The sequence below is a fragment of the Centruroides vittatus genome, unplaced genomic scaffold, assembly GCF_030686945.1.
Source record: "Centruroides vittatus isolate TY-2023 unplaced genomic scaffold, ASM3068694v2 contig_2818, whole genome shotgun sequence".
Classification (NCBI taxonomy): domain Eukaryota; kingdom Metazoa; phylum Arthropoda; class Arachnida; order Scorpiones; family Buthidae; genus Centruroides; species Centruroides vittatus.
Window position 1 is genome coordinate 10292 of NW_027121792.1, and position 16812 is coordinate 27103.

At 31.8% G+C, this 16812-nt stretch overlaps 2 protein-coding genes across 2 annotated transcripts; one reads left to right on the forward strand and one right to left on the reverse strand.

The window, feature by feature from the left end:
- Nucleotides 1-333: 333 nt before the first annotated feature.
- On the reverse strand, nt 334-4009 carry LOC136972171 (flavin-containing monooxygenase 5-like). The gene is made up of 2 exons (XM_067266729.1): nt 3285-4009; nt 334-1431 (listed from the first exon to the last, which is right to left on the reverse strand). The coding sequence occupies exons 1-2, from the start codon at nt 3906-3908 to the stop codon at nt 460-462; spliced, it is 1596 nt and encodes a 531-aa protein (XP_067122830.1). The 5' UTR covers nt 3909-4009; the 3' UTR covers nt 334-459.
- A 9851-nt stretch (nt 4010-13860) lies between these two features.
- Nucleotides 13861-16272, forward strand: LOC136972137 (chymotrypsinogen B-like). Its single transcript, XM_067266689.1, has 4 exons — nt 13861-14249; nt 14320-14794; nt 14874-14992; nt 15565-16272. The coding sequence occupies exons 1-4, from the start codon at nt 14154-14156 to the stop codon at nt 16219-16221; spliced, it is 1347 nt and encodes a 448-aa protein (XP_067122790.1). The 5' UTR covers nt 13861-14153; the 3' UTR covers nt 16222-16272.
- Nucleotides 16273-16812: the final 540 nt, after the last annotated feature.

The following is a 16812-nucleotide window of genomic DNA, read 5'->3' on the forward strand; positions in this document are numbered from 1 at the left end:
ATTTAATCCAAAAATAACAAGTTTTAAGCTATGAGTGCTCATCGTCTATTGGTTATATTGATTTGAAATTTAAATACGAAAGCGAGTCTAACATAGTACTGTACAGTTGTGATATATTACTGTATCCAACTGCATCCAACTATTCAAAATCCATGTAAAATTCAATGGTCACAATCAGGGGCGGATCTAGGTTTCTCGGGCCTAGGACTTATTGAAGTCCAATAGAACCCCATTTTTTGTAAATACAAAGAATACCATAACTTAATAATAATTTATTATATTATTATTAATAATAATAACTATTTTTTACTATACTATAAGTGCTCCATTTTAATGAAAAAAGTATTAAAAATTTATTATAATAATACAATTTTTGTGGGCCCTTGGGGGCCCAAGGCTTAAGTCCTATTAGTCCCTATGTAGATCCGCCCCTGGGTAAAAGACTGAGTAATTGGTCTTTTACAACTGTAACACTAATTTTATCAGTGTCGAAAAGAAAATTACAAGCAAGGAAATAATTATAATTTTACTGCAAAAATTTTTCTTATTTTCAACTTTGTAACGAGTTCTGAAGGGAGTCAAATAACGCTCTTCCATGGACAAAATTGCTTCTCTGGCACCTGACCATGAATATGATCCGTATAATCTATATTGATACGGAAGACTTGGCCCTAGTAACAACTTTTTGAAAAGGATGGGATCAGTGTAAAGCAGCTTGAACAAATTAGGTTTGATGCCAATTAAAGCCGCCAGTTCGTCTAAATATTCAATTAGAGGAGCATCTATTGTATGTCGTGTTGATTCATAAAATGTCTTTTTGACTTCATTCGACTTCTTTATTATATCTTCTTTCATTTCTTTAACAGAAGGTAATTTTATCTTATTAGTTAATACTTCAATAAAATACCTGCATTGCATTTCTCCAACAGGACAGAAACCACCTAGAGCATCTATGCATCCGATTATTCCAAGGGTAGAGAACTTCATATCTGGTGGAAATATATATTTATATAACTCTACTTCATTATTATCAGTTCTTATATTTTTTAAGAATGGATATTTTATATTATAGCCGGTAGCCATGATTACTTGGTCCACTTGTACGGATTCTCCATTTTCAAAGATAATACCATTTTCCGTGAACCTTTCTATATTGCCTTTTATTATGATTCTTCCCGATAAAATTCTACTTGGTAAAAAGTCGTTGACTGTAGGAAATTGGCTCAGCACTCTATGAGAAGGTGTCAGTTGATATATTTCGTGATTGAACCATTTATTAAGTTTTCGTTCTATAAACCAACAAGTAAAATTGAATGGTAGATATTTAATCATGGCAGCAAATGGACGGCTGATAAAATCGAAGTCGTATGGCTTTCCACATTCCTCCGTTCTTCTTAGAATCCAGAATCCTCGTCTCGTACTTAGATATGTCTGCAGAGAAAATTTTTAGAAATATTATTATTATTAAATAATTCATTTTAAAATCTCTTTATAAATTCTTAAAAAATAAGGATAGAAACTTAACATCAATTGTGTTTACGTAAGAATACGGAGGAATGTAAATTGTAAACTGATTTAGAAAATAATGTAAAAGTAGCGCGGTAAAAGTTTTTACTACTTAATAACTGACAAAAATATTTCATAAAGATTTGTGTATGTAGGGATTGATGCTATTAAATTTTGGTAGTTAAAAGTTAAGGGCGTGGGGGATATTTAGAACAAGGAGGCATCAAAACAAGGTTGCGCTTGGGGCCCACCAAGTGCCTGATCCGCCACTGCGGGTAGGTCGAAAAACCTTAGGAATGTGATCGGTCCTGGCTATTCGGTACTCACTCCTCATCACTTGCGGTCCTATTGCGAGCCTGACCGAATCCACGACGGACTTGAAAGAAAGACTCTCAGCATCCACGGAGCGGAAAGAGTATAAAGAAAGAAAATCGAATTCATAATGAAATAAAATAAAGTCAAAATGTAAAATTTAAAAATATTCAACAACATAAACATTAAATCGGAATTTGTTTCAGTTGCAATTTACATCATCTTGAAGGTGATGAATGAATGACTCATCACCTTGACATAATCAACTTATCAATATTTATGACACTAATAATCTGAAATCGTGAGACTCCATCTGTTATAAAAGTTTTTAAAATAAAATATTATATTTTTATTGATAATTAAGCCTTTTGCCTTTTTATTTTAAGGGTAGAGATGAATTTTATTTGCTAAACTAAACATTTCTACGAGTAAAAAAAAAATTATAACTTGGAAGCTCTTTGAGATATAACCCCCATACCCTTAATATATACCGACCCATGGTCCGATTTTCCGGAAAACTTCTAGCAACATGTTCCCCTAATACACGAACCTCCCTGAAAAATCCCTCAAAATTTTGGGGCGTAATTTTTTGACCGATCAATTTAACTACGTACAGCACTAAATAATCTGAAGTCTATTCAGTTTTATATTGAACATTATTCTGATTTTGTTTTAAAGAATTTCTTTTTTTGCACCTCTTTTCTATAATACTTCTACCCTTTCTCGGGTTATATATAAACAAATTTTGGGTGTTCTCAGGAGTCGTGATAAGGAGCCTCTAGGTCACTCTCTGAGATCACGTGGCTCCTGACACTGTCTTACCTGTAAATCCTCCCTCGATTTTTTTGCAATTTATCTTCTAATTTTGCAAATTGTGCGTCGTTTAATGAATATTCTCTTTATATTTTGCATTATTACACGAAATATTTCATTATTTACTTAATAGTTTTTCCAAATTGTTACCAAGATTGTAATTTTGTTACAATTTATTAAATGTTGTATTATATATGAATTTAAAGACTATTTTGCAATAGTAGTTTTAATTGCAAGTAATTATATATAATTGCAATAAGATATAGCATATAGTTTATCAAGGTTAAATACTGTAGTGGTTATCAGACAAACAGAAAGTAAATTTTCTTTTTAATTTAAGTCAAAATTGTTTGAAATTTGCTTCCGGGAAGAGAGTTGGATATATTTTTAATTTGAAGACCTTATATTTTCAGCTTTATTTAATTTGTAATACTTGAGTTAATGATTATTTCATTTCAATATTTAAAGTAATTTATAGTTAAATGTTTATCATTTGCTCAATCACCGGATATTTATAGTAATTTATCAGTTACTATAAATTAAACGTGACCTCGGTTACTTGTTAAGTGAACATTTTTGTAATTGGAATTTATATTTTATTATTTTATTGTTCTCGTTATTATTTATAAATAATAATAAATAAAAATGCATACCTTTTGAGCAACATAACTTAAATCGACGGCAGCATCAGCAGCAGAATTGCCCGATCCCACCACTAAAACTTTTTTATTTTCGTACTTCGATAAGTCTTTAAATTCGTGACTGTGGATAATATTACCACAAAATTTGTTTTGATCACGAAATTCAACTCTATTCGGATATCCTTGATGACCCGTGCATACCATAACTGCATTTACCTCGTCATTGATCCGAGTGCTGTTTTCTTCGTTTAATACGTTGACAACCCATTTTCCACTTTCGTCATAATCGGTGGCGGGCGTAACCTCCAAGACACGATGCCGAAACTTAACGAAGGGAAGCAGATTGAAATATTCTGCGTATAGCTTCAAATACTGTAGCAATTCGGTATGATGCATGAAATTGGGAAGAGAGCTCGGCGGTGGAAAGTCGCTGTAAGCCATTAATTCTTTGCTGCTGTTGATAATAGTAGACTTTGCAACCGAACCCATCCCTTCGATTGCCTTCTCTTTGTAACACCATATTCCTCCGACGTCGGTGTTCCATTCGTAGCAGACCACTTCTAAATTATTTTCTAAACAAGTCTTTATAGCTGCTAATCCACTCGCTCCCGCGCCGATTACTGCCACCTTTTTCATTTTTATTCCTCCACACAGGCAAATAGACGCTCGTTTGTCGAGGAAATACAATCAACAATCTATTACAAATTCCGAATGTAAATCCGAACCTCGTCCTTGATTTTGTGATTACGCAACCAACTAACTGCGCATGATTTTTAACATAAGAAAACAAAATATTATAACAGTTTCCATAGGTTTTCTAATAAAATACTAAATTTAAACTCAATATAAGGAATCGGCAAATATTAGTAACGTATTTAAATATAAATGGTAATAATATTTGATAGCTAAATGATGTAATTTATGTACAGTACTATACATATTTATCGTGTTCTTGTTTGGGAAGAATGGACGCAGACACTGATGATTTTTTTTTTTACCCCGATCTACGCGATTGATGTCAGGAATATAGCTACGAAGACAAAAGGGTAGAGGGAAGCGGGAGGCAAGAAAATTAAAGATTCATCAAATTATATTGGCATGTCTAATTAAGGAAAATGTGATCTTGCTGTGCTATTACAAAAGATATGACATTAAAAAATTCCAAACGTTGTTCAAATGGGAGCCTCAGGAAGAATCTGAACATCAGAATAGAGAAACAAATTTATATCTAAACGATGTGAATGTGACACAGAAACCTCATTTTTAACTACGGTATTAGTAATGAATAAATAGGATTTGAAAAGTACACCATTAATATTTTCAACTAGTTAAAACAACTGTGTTTAAAAATGGTTTCATTTATAATAAAAGTATTTAATTTTAGTTGTTGGTTTAATTAATGTCATTTTTTAAAGAGTATTTTCAGTTTTCATTTATAGTTAGAAAAGAAAAACATGTTCAAGATAATTTTAAATGTGTTTTTAGAGACAAAAGATTGACGGCCGGATGGCCGAGCGGTAAAGGTGGCAGCCTACCGCTCTGGGGGACCCGGGATCGAATCCGAACGGGTCGAATAATCCCCAGGAATTTTTCGGGGGGTGGTCCGTTCGGATATGTCGGGCCCCGTCCCTCACCACCCGGTCGCCCCATTGTGGGCCTGGCCGAACCCATAATGGGCCTACTAAAAGAGGCCCTCTTAGTGCCCACAGGGCGGAAAGAGTTAAAAAAAAAAAAAAAAAGAGACAAAAGAAGGAGTCTTTACAGTTGGGCCCCTTCTTTTGTAAAATTTAACCATAAAATGAATTATCTTGCCGACAGAAGATTCAAAGCAGACACGAAAAAAATTAGAAACCTGCTACTATTCGAAAAAAATCGAGAAGAAACATCACCGCGTGCACTAACTTGCGCGAAACTATCTGAGCCATGTTGCTTTCCAGTGTAAACGACTACTACGAGTGGCCGTTTTATTCCGCAGGAATTTTTAAACGGATGCCGCTGGCGCAGAGTTACGCGGAGGAATAAACGAACACACAGACAGAATGGCTGTAGCGACACCATGTTAAAAAAAATTGAATACACGTCCGCCATTTTCCTTTTAGTCAAGAGGGCGTGCCATTTGTACTGTGTAAAAGCAACGAGCTAGAATATTCTAACTCGTTGTGTAAAAATGTGCAAAGGAAAGGAAGAGTTTTAACGCTTAACTGAGACTGTGCAAATCAAAATGACTCTACTTAATTTTTTTTTTTTTTTTTTTTTTTTTGTTAATTTTGAAAGTAAATAACAAGACATTTCTTTCTTTAACTCTTTAGTTAAACGTTTCTATAGAAAATAAAATATTCTGTAGAAATAAGTTAAATGCATTTCTAAACATTCTTAATTTTACTTTCCCGGTATATACATAAAAAGGGAAAGCATTGGAATCGTGTCAAATTTGACCTCAGAGTTTTTTTTGTAAATCTCCACGTTTTGAGACCTGAACCCTCCAAAAATGAAAAAAAAAAAAAAAATACAGTGGTAACTCGTATAACGTACGCCTCGAATAACGGACGCTGCGAACAACGGACTTTCCAGCATAATTGGTGACTGCTCCATGGGTGCGTTCTTTAATAGCGGTCTCTCTGCGTGTCCGCCACTACGGGAGTGCGCTGCTGTTTGTAGGCATTTAGGAACGACGGTGAAAGAAAGAAAGATGGCGGCGCCCGCACTATCGATAGTATCGTGATGGAGACATCTATAATTCTAAACTATGAGCTTTTAAAGGCAAAAGAAGGGTTCCAATTTAACCATAAAATGGATTATTTGTTGAAAGAGCATTCAAAATAGTCTCGAAAAAATTCGTAAAGACACTTACATCACCGTGTGCGCTAACTCGCGCTTTCACAATTTCTAAGTTCTCATTCATAAAACCATATAATGGACCCGGAAACGAAACTATCTGAGCCATGGAGGACGCCATGTTGCTTTCCACCGTAAACTACTGCTACAAGCGGCCGTTTTTGCCGTTCGACGGCGCGCACTCCCACCGGAATTTAGGAACGCGTTCCGCAGGAATTTTTTAACAGATGTCGCTCGCGCAGAATTACGCGGAGTAAAAACAAAAATTTTAGTGCTTAGAGTTAAATAGTTGATCAATCTCTAAAAGATCTAACATCAGTAGGATTCGATGTTTTCAATTTACTTTTAGACGTGCTTCCAAACAGTCCTGTTAGAATTTATGAATTGTCTTGGGGAAATAAGTTACTAATTTTTCTAATGAAGTTAAAGTTGGGTTTGTGCTATTCAGCATTAGGTGCATTGTATGGAATTCATAGAACCACCATTAAAACATAGTTTTTACAAATTTTAGAAATTATTTCTGTTGCAACAGAAGATTGGATTATTTGGCTAACAAAATTATCTATTAAGGCTACATTACCTCAATCATTTAAAAAAAATTATCCCGAAACAAGAATAATCATCGATTGTACAGAAATTAAAACTGAGAAGCCATCATCGGTTCAACATCAAATTCAGTTTTATTCCTACTATAAATCTGCTTATACTGTAAAATATTTAATTGGAATTGCCCCATCAGGACATAACTTTTCTTTCTAGTGGGTATGGAGGAAGAAGTACAGATTCGTTTATAACAAATGATTGTGATATTTTACAAAAACTGGAAGAGGGAGATATTGTTATAGCTGATAGAGGGTTTCCTCAAATTAAATTGGGTGTCGAAAATAAAAATTTTATTTTAATTATGCCTCCTTTTTCAAAACCAAATCAAAATCAGTTTAGTGCTAATGAAATGGACGAAACATACAAAATTGCTCGTGTAAGAATTCACGTTGAGAGAACCATTGGTAGAATTAAAAGCTTTTGAAATATTGAACTGTAGATTACCCATTTCACTTCTTCCCATATGTAGATAAAATAATGTTTGTTTGTGCAGTATTAGTAAATCTGCAGCCACCAATTATAAATGAGTGAAATTTTTTTATTGTAAAAACACTGAAACTTAATACTATTTACAATTGCAGGTAAATAATAATTAAAGTAGAACATTTGCATCTTCTCTAATAGTGAATAAATGAACGTCTCATTTTTTTCCACTTTAAGTATTACATTTTGTACAGTATATCATTATAGATAAATAAATAAAAAAATTGAATATTTGTTACATATAAAGCTAATTGGATTTGTGTATAATATATGCTGTTTTCTTTTAAATAAAGTTTAGAACTTTTAAACTTAAATATTTTACAAATATCTCATTTGTCTCGAAATCAACAATTTTTTAAAAAAATTGTTGATTTCGAGTAAGCTAAACTAAAACTAAAAGCTAAATTAAAAAACAATAAGCGATTTACTGAACTAGGTACGGTTTTCGAAATGTCTCAGATATAACGCATATGCACTCTTTAGCGAACTCCTATGTGTTATGTAAATATTTGCCACCAGGGCGGCGCGCGAGTAACTTGCGCTCGGATAGTGCAGTGAACTAGTTTTAAATTCGTTGTCATTGATAATTCTATATCACCTTTTCGAATATATAAAATAATAATTTTAAAAATGATCTTTTTATAGAAAATGAAATATTCCACTTTTAAATCATATCTAACTGTAATAAATTTATACAGTAACTTATATACTGTGTTTATTTATTATTTATGTTTTTACGTTTTATTTTATTTATGAAAACATTTTTTAATTTAAATACAATCTTAACAAGAAATAAAATGTATAATAACAATCGAAATAAAAATTTTTTCTCACGAAAAAAATATCGTCTGCTTACAAAATAGCGAAACTGAGCATGCGCGAAGTGACAGTATCGTCTGGTAAAGTAAATCCGAGTAAGTTCAAATTTTTATATTTATTTATTCGGAAAATAACAATAAACGTAGCCGTTGTGATAAATGGGCGCACTATCCTTGTGCCAATATTGAAGAAAACCACAGTTTAACTATTTTAATTTGTCCTTCTTGTATATAAAAATAATATCCCCATCTTACCCCATGGGTGGGGCAAGATGGTGCATTTACATATAATTTTAAAATATTTTCTTGTTTTTAAAAACGTTTTTTCAAAAATTAAATTTTGTATTATAATTGTAGTTGCTGAGAATAAAAAAAAAATATTGTTCTCATTGAAGTGGTTCCCATCTTATGACTTTTCAAACCTTTACGTCCTCATCCTGCCCCACCTTCCCCTAATTTACTCGAACGCGAACGCAGGTGTAGCAGTCTTAAATACTTTCTAGAAAATTACTCTTTTATAAAAGATTTTTTAATCTGTTTTGTAAAAGAGAACCCGTTTCTGTATAAAATTTAATACTTAACGTTTACAATTTCAAATAGAATTTTTTTAAAAAAAATAGGGGTGTACTATAGATTACTCCCTATGGAATTTCAGAACTTTGATTATATATATTGAACTCGGGACCGAGACGAGTTCAACGGTACCCTATTTTTGGACCGGAGACGAAAAATAAAAAAGTTATCATACTTTTTCACTTACCATACTTTTTTAATGCACTCACGAAGACTGCACCATAGTTGCTAGTACTGCCATCTTGCGGTAAAGTCTGCAAACCATGACGTCGGACTACAGTCATCTCCCGGAGGGTTAAACACGCGATACGAGAGCGGAGAGAGCGACGCGACTTCCGATCATCGCGCGATCGCCATTTCGGTTATGGCAGCGAACATGGCGGCCCGACTGACCTCTCGTATGGGCGCCACTATACGCCGCCATGTGCTAAACTAGTGATCGATTCACGGTAGTTCTTGAACGAAGTAAAAAAAAGGGGGAAACGTCTACTAAAGGCAATTTTAACGGCAAGCGACGGGACTCCCTATCGCGATAGCGAGGCCGACTTAGCGGAGAGCGACGCGACTCCCTCTCATCGCGCAATCGCCGAAAAAAGTATGATAACTTTTTATTTTTCGTCTCCGGTCCAAAAGTAGGGTATCGTTGAACTCGTCTCGGTTCCCTGAGTTCAAATATATAATCAGAGTCCTGAAATTCCATAGGGAGTAATCTATAGTACACCCAAAAATAAAAATTTAGCTATCAGCAGAAATAAATTCTAATATATATATATATATATATGCCTATAAACAAATATACATAAACATTTGTATATATTTTAAAATTTATTATATAACATTAACTAAATTTAAAAACATTATATATATAATTTTTATTTAATTTATAGAAAATTGCTTTTTTAAAAGAGATTTTACAGGAAAAAAAATGTTATTAAACTTTTAATATTACTATTAACGTTTAAACGTTTAAGAAAGGAATACAAACACAGCAGTAAGGAACGCAAAACATTTATTATATTTGAAGCTATAGAAAAAATAGACTCAAAAAAATTATATATTTTTATGTATTTCTTTTTATCTTTTTCACAGACCAACTCAGAAGTAACAGTAAATTAGCTTGAAGATATAAAAAAAATCTTCTTAAAACATTATATATAGATTATTAAAAAAACAAACACAAAGTTCAAAACGATCAAAACGCCGACCTTTTATTTTAAGATCCGGCGCTTTCACAATAAAACAATGATAAAAAATTTTCACAATATCTACAGTGTCTTGTAGCATTTTAACTGCTTAGAGGCTTCTTCGGGTAATCATAAAAATGCACACGTCTTTATGCAAATTTATTATATTATATAATTCATTTTTACATAAACATTTACATATACAAGCACCAGGACATGAGTCCAAGACTCCATGTCGAAAACTTCACAGATGATTTTTTTCTTTTACTGTGTAGACTCAGAAAAATAGGAGGATTCATTCTTTCTGCTGTACTTTGGAAACGTCAGTAATCAGTAATGACGTCGTGTTCCACATCACGTGATTCTTCTCTTTAAAAACAATTAATTTTATTAAGACCCGAAATACATTTCCTCCATTAATAAAACCTGTATCAATAACGGTTCTTTGCGTGATATGTTACTAAAAAAAATCCAAATGTAATTTTAAAAAATTAAAAGTTAAGATCATAATATAAGCTGTTGTAATATTTTAAAGACACTTACTTACCTTAAAAGGGCCTTTTGCATATGCAGCTGAGATACAACTTTCCCGAAACTAGTAATTCGGGGGGGGGGTGAATATTCGCAGATCTGTCCGTCGTTCGCAATGTCTACAAACGACCGCTATTAACGAACGCACTCTACGACGTCTTTGCTCTATCACGTGATATAGCTGACCGAAAACGCGTAAGAGCTGTATTCACGTGACCGATGACGTCGAGCAAGCTAGTCATGTGACTGGATGACGTGAATCGAGACATGTAACACGAATTGTAAGCATTCGATGAGCTTTCGCTTATAGCTCTTATTATACGCGTCGCCCCCAAAAATTTCTGTGTTTAGGACACGTCTACTAGAGAGGTGTCTTAAGAGAGCAAAATTAGAAAAAATGCCCCATGTAGTAAGGATGGACTTTTACCCTATTTTCTAAAATCCACATAAATTTTATAAAATAAAAATTTATGTAATTATTTGTTTCCAATCTTTGACCCCTTGGAAAATTTTCTGCGAACTCCCTTGATTTCATACGTTAATATTCATTCGATCAGCTATATAGTATATTAAAGAGTGCTAGATACTTGTAATTGAACATTGAAATTAACTCGTAAGCGATGGCAAATGCTCTATACATTTAAAAATAATATTTATTCTATATTAAGAGTTCTAACCGAAATTACTATGCATATTATATATTTCTAGTTAAAATTCGAAAGCAAGAAAGTATTAATAAACCGATTAATATATATTTTAGCATTACAAATAGCAAGTATGTACGAATGTGTCAAATTAATGGAACTTTTACAAATCCTAATACCTAAAAATGCCAATTCGGGTGAAAGTGGCATCCTACTAGTTCCATTATGCAGATGACATACAAGTTTGAATGGATGCGTTAGTGAACGGCTAATTAGGCTTGCCCTACCCAAGAAGTTGTGAATGTAGGAAATCTTTTACAGCATTACTACAGCTTACGTTTTATTTACAGAAAAGAAGTGTGTGTTCATTTATAATAGTATCAATTAGCCAAAAAATTACATTAATTACGATAGAACGAACACTTTCTAACGTATCAGATTAAATAAAGTGGGTTCTAAGTGGAAATTCTCAGACGATTACAAATTTAAAACAGTATTTCACTTTTAATGAGTAAAAAACTATTTGATCCTTAGCAAGACTTGTTACATAATTTATTAATTAAAAGTTATATTTTATTATGGAATTTATACTTAAAAAAGTGCCTAGAACATAAAACATTCTTTATGTAAACTAATAAGCATAAATCGTGGGCTTATATTCCAATAAAGACAGAACATCGTAATTTTATAACAAATTGTTATAATCTGATCAGATGTTGAAAAAAGGTGAATGGAGCAGTCACAAATACGGGCCGACATCTCAAAAGTCATAAAAATACAAGAATGCAATCACTGGTTACAAATGAAAATAACTTCATAATTGATATGATGTAAAAGTAATTAAGAAAAATTTATGTTTTACGTAAAAGACTAAATTTTGGTAATTCCCTCTGTTTCTGGCTCGGACTAAATGGCCATTCTGATCCGGAGCCTGAATTTTATCATAACTTTTTAAGTTCACAAAATCTATAATACAAAAAGCATTTTTCTGAACTTTATATTCTACCACTATCATTGTAAATTTTGAAACAATTTCAAAAAATTCATTAGACAAATTTTAAAAACTTTTAAATAGCATTTCTCCGTATTCGAGTCCATGCTAATGAAAAGTTGAGAGAAAGAACCGCGTGTTGTTGTTACACACACAAAATCAATTTTTCTTCTTTGTAAAGTCAGATTGGGAGCAAATTATGTGATACTTTGTAATTCGTAATAAACAATTTTTAAAAGATTATAGTAAGTGAAAATATGTATTATAATACATTAAATTTATTTTAATCTATTGTTATTTAGAATAATTGAAGATTAATTATTTACAAAGAATATAATTCAAATATTCACACTGTCATAAAAAGTTTTTTTAAATTTAAAGATAAAAGTTTGGTCATAATTTTGCTAAAATTCATTAAAACATTTTTTTCATAAATTCGCTAAAACCACAAGAATTTTTTGATGATACCAATTAATTAAATTTTCAATACGTTTATACTATATATCTGTACTCTATGCAATGTATATAATTATTATTTTTAGATAGTAATATCTTATTTTACATAAATTTATAAAAATAAGTTAAATTAACCCTTGTATTAATTAATAAATTATCTTATATAATAATAATATCGTTTTTTTATTCCCCATTCCAGGGGTTTTAACCATTTTAAAAGAACTAATGAATTGAATTCGTTTTTTATCCAGCAGAAAGTATATAATTGCCAATAATAAAAATATTAAAATCATAATTTTTCTCTCTCAATTATCATCACCGTGAAAAATTGTTGAAATCGTTGATGGAATTTCGATAAAGAAGCCTTAAACTGATATTTTAAATTAATTATATACACGTGTTAGTAGCCTCATTATATGCCAAACCCAGTTTCAGGTGTGACCCACTTTTCAACTTATAAACTGCGCTTTTCGCTGAAGTTGAACTCACATTTCTCCACAGTAATTTCTACAAATTCGACCCTCTTTAAATGCTTAATTTAACAATTCTTATTCCAAACACTGGATGAAATGGAGGAAAACTCGAATCGTTTATTTAACGTTTAATTAATTAGTAAATTAAAGAAAATAATTTCTTTTAAATTATTGTAAATCATTTTTCTGATGATATAAAAATTATCAAAAAATCATAAATCAGATTGTTGCCCTTCATTGTTTTCTTTATATGAATATTCTAATATTAACTTACATTTTTCTATCATTAATTTATGTAGAATATATATTGATGGATGACAAAATATGAAAAGAATTTAGTCTATTAAATATAAACATTAATTATGAAGTGTTAATTAATGTATTGATAAATAATAATGTAATTATCACTTAACATGTTTGCTATTTTTATGCTTAAATTAATGTTACTTAATGATTTCTGAGAGTTTAAATATGACACTTTATTATTTTTTATACCGAGAAATATAGAAATATTGCAATAGAAATTTATTTCCGTTATAATAAATTTATTTTATTTCATAGAAATATAAGAAATTTATGCGATTCTCTAATGATTTAGTCCATTTGTAAGTTTTAGAAATACCGTAATTGTTAAAAGGAAACCTCGCGCATGAAACATTCCCATCCTCAGGCTTTCACGTCCCTGCAGGTGTTGTCCAGGTGGAGCAGACTGCTTGGTGCCAGTCTGGAAATGGATTGTCTCCCCAGGTGTTAAAAGTTAATAACCAGAAAACAAGGAAATGTCACGCTTCCGATAAAAGCATGACAGAAAGCCTAAGTGCAGTTCTTTTGTTTTTATAATAAAACTGCATCTATTAGTCAAATATGTAATAAAACACATTCAAATAAACATTTCCTTTCTTCTTGAATATAACTAATAGGCAAAACACAGGTGAACATTTTTTACGGTTCAGATTTATATTTGCCTAACATATAAAAGCAACAGAACCTATTGTGTAACTATTAAAAACTTATTATGACGCTTTAAGAGCATTTTCTAAATATAAAATTAATACACAAAACACCTGTAATAAATGTAATTTACTGCAATAAACATAAAGAAGAAATTACGCCCAGAACACCTGTACGACCCAAGGCTTTATCTGTTCGTGTTTCAAACAATAGGGATTTTCACCCTCTTTGCTTACATTCATTTGACCGAATACACGTGTTAGACATGACAAGTTATAAAGCCCAGCAGAAGGAAAAGATCTCATTTGAGAAAAACAACTCTGTTGTTAACTATCGAAGATGAAGATCGGCTGGTACATTTCGTGCATTTTAATTTGTTATCTCTTAATGGAAGTAGATGCCAGGCGGTCTAATAATCGAAATAGAAAGCAAAGAGTAAGTTTAATTTTTGTAATAATTGCATTACGTTTGTATACGGATTTTAACGTATTTTTCAATCCGATAGTTACGTCAGACTCGACCCTCTTCCAATCCGTATACTTCCATATACGGAGAATGGTCTTCGTGGGGTCGCTGTAATCATAAATGTAGGCAAGCCAGAAGTAGAGAGTGCTATGCACCGTCTTATTGCATTCCAAAAAATTTGAGACAAACCAGGAGATGTTCTGTTTGCCCTCGCAAATTCGAAATTATACCTTTACGCGAGCAGTCCGATTCCTCCAAAAACGGCAGGGTTCGAATCGAAGCTAAGATGTTAAAAGAATTACAGAATGCAGTGTATTCAGAGTGGTCCGATTGGGCTCCGTGTAACGTAAGATGCGTCACCAGCAGACAGAGAAGATGTCTGGTACCTGAAGCATGCGCTGGTAACACGCTACAACAAAATGCTATCTGTTACGAGAAGAGTTCTCCGTGCGAGAGAGATTGGAGAAAAAAGCTGGAGAAATTCGGAAACAATAAATATAACGATTCGTTAAATGGTAAATCCAGTTTTTCTAATTCCATTTGATGCGTCATTTTATGATTTACATTATATATCTTTACTATTTATATTTATAGGGCAGAATGTTTTACACGAACTTGATTTTCAGGAATGTGGGATATCTCTATCCACAAAGGATTCTTTTTTAAGAATTATAGGAGGAAGAGAAGCTTTGCAGGGAAGTTGGCCTTGGCAGGTAAAACAATATAAATTTTGTGTGTTAATTATTTATTATTATTTATACATATATTTCTATTTTAAAAATATAAAGTTACGTATATTATTCCAAATCTGTTAATTTACTTTTATTTATAATTTTCCCTACATTTATTGAATTCTAGAAAATTCTACATATAGGTTATAGATTTTTCTAGATCTAAGTAAAATCCTTTATATGTATAGACAGGGCCGGCGTATTACCATTTAGGCAAACTAGGCAACCGCCTAGGGCGCAAAATTTCAAGTATGTTTTGTTCACACTTCAAATTTGTGACACATGATTTAGGTATCGATTCTTTTCCCTTATCCCTCACACTATTTTACTATTTAACTCTTGGTTCTTTTTGTTTCTTACCTAAATGATGATAAATAAATAACCTGGCACCGGCACTGTGTAGATATTAAATTTGTAAAAAAAATGTTCTTTTTTCGAATTTAAATAACTTACATCGAAATTCTTGAAATTTCCCTTCTATATTTTGTTACAAAAACTTTTTGCATAAGTGAGAATGTTTTTCACATAAAATAATTTTGTTTTTTGTATTTTAGGTTGCGGTTTTAAACAGACAGAAACAATTTTACTGCGGGGGTAGTCTTATTTCTCCAAAATGGGTTGTAACAGCTGCTCATTGTGTTAGAAGACAGATGTATATCAGAGCCGGAGAATATAACTTAAATGCTAACGACGGCACCGAACAAGATGTAAAAGTGGATGAATATTTTATACATGAAGAGTTTGATCCTGTGATCGTTGATAAAGACATTGCTTTGTTAAAATTAGAACATAATGTCGTGATCACAGATTACGTTAAACCCGTTTGTCTGCCGAAATCTGATGATATGTTACACAGTCGCAATCGTGGTACCATTTTGGGATGGGGGAAACGTCGTGATAACTCTGAATATGGAGCTGATATTTTACGTCAAGCCGAAGTTCCCATCGTAGATTTAGAAGAATGTAGAGACGAATATGAAGAGTACGAAATTACGGATGATATGATTTGTGCGGGTTACAAAAGAGGAAGAGTGGATGCATGTACAGGTGACAGTGGTGGATCGCTCCTATTAAAAACTGATGATAAATGGTATTTATATGGAGTCACTAGTTTTGGAGAAGGATGTGGAGAGGAAGGAAAATATGGAATCTATGCTAATGTGCCCAACTTTGTGAACTGGATAAAATGGACTGTAGCGCAATTTTCTTGAAAACTAACAATCTTCTATTGTGTTTCTTTTATATAGCTATGCTATAAATATATAAGATATTTTATTTCAGTTGAAATATTTTCTGTTATTATATATATATATTATATTTTATCTTATAAGGTAATTTATATGTATTTAATGTAAAATAAACATTGTTTTTTTTTAACAAAAACATTGTTTTCCCATTTTATCTTATCTTTAACCAACATCAACAAAGCTTAAAGATTTCATATAGGCATCATATCTGTATAAAATATTTTTTGTATTTGGTATAGATTTAATTAGATACTGTACTTGTTTGTGTTCAATTGCAAACATCTGAGTCATTTGTAATGCTGTAACTGTAGTTTGTTATGTCAATTTAATCATTTTAGCAATAAAAAAATAAAATAAACTACCTTAGTGAAAAGATATAAAATCAGGATGTGTGACTTGTTTAAATGTTTACATGTTTGTATTTAAAAAAACATTTAATAATATAATTTTAAAAATATATATTTAAAACTATTAATAAAACGATATAATAGAATGACTACAGTTACAGTTATTTTAAGATAATTTTAAAGAAAAGACTCATTAAAAATATAAATA

Coding starts and splice junctions, on each gene's coding strand:
- LOC136972171 (XM_067266729.1), bottom strand. CDS start 3,908: ATGAAAAAGGTGGCAGTAATCGGCGCGGGAGCGAGTGGATTAGCAGCT. Junction 1,432..3,284: donor TAAGTTATGTTGCTCAAAAG/GTATGCATTTTT, acceptor TTTTCTCTGCAG/ACATATCTAAGTACGAGACG.
- LOC136972137 (XM_067266689.1), top strand. CDS start 14,154: ATGAAGATCGGCTGGTACATTTCGTGCATTTTAATTTGTTATCTCTTA. Junction 14,250..14,319: donor ATCGAAATAGAAAGCAAAGA/GTAAGTTTAATT, acceptor TCAATCCGATAG/TTACGTCAGACTCGACCCTC. Junction 14,993..15,564: donor AGGGAAGTTGGCCTTGGCAG/GTAAAACAATAT, acceptor TTTGTATTTTAG/GTTGCGGTTTTAAACAGACA.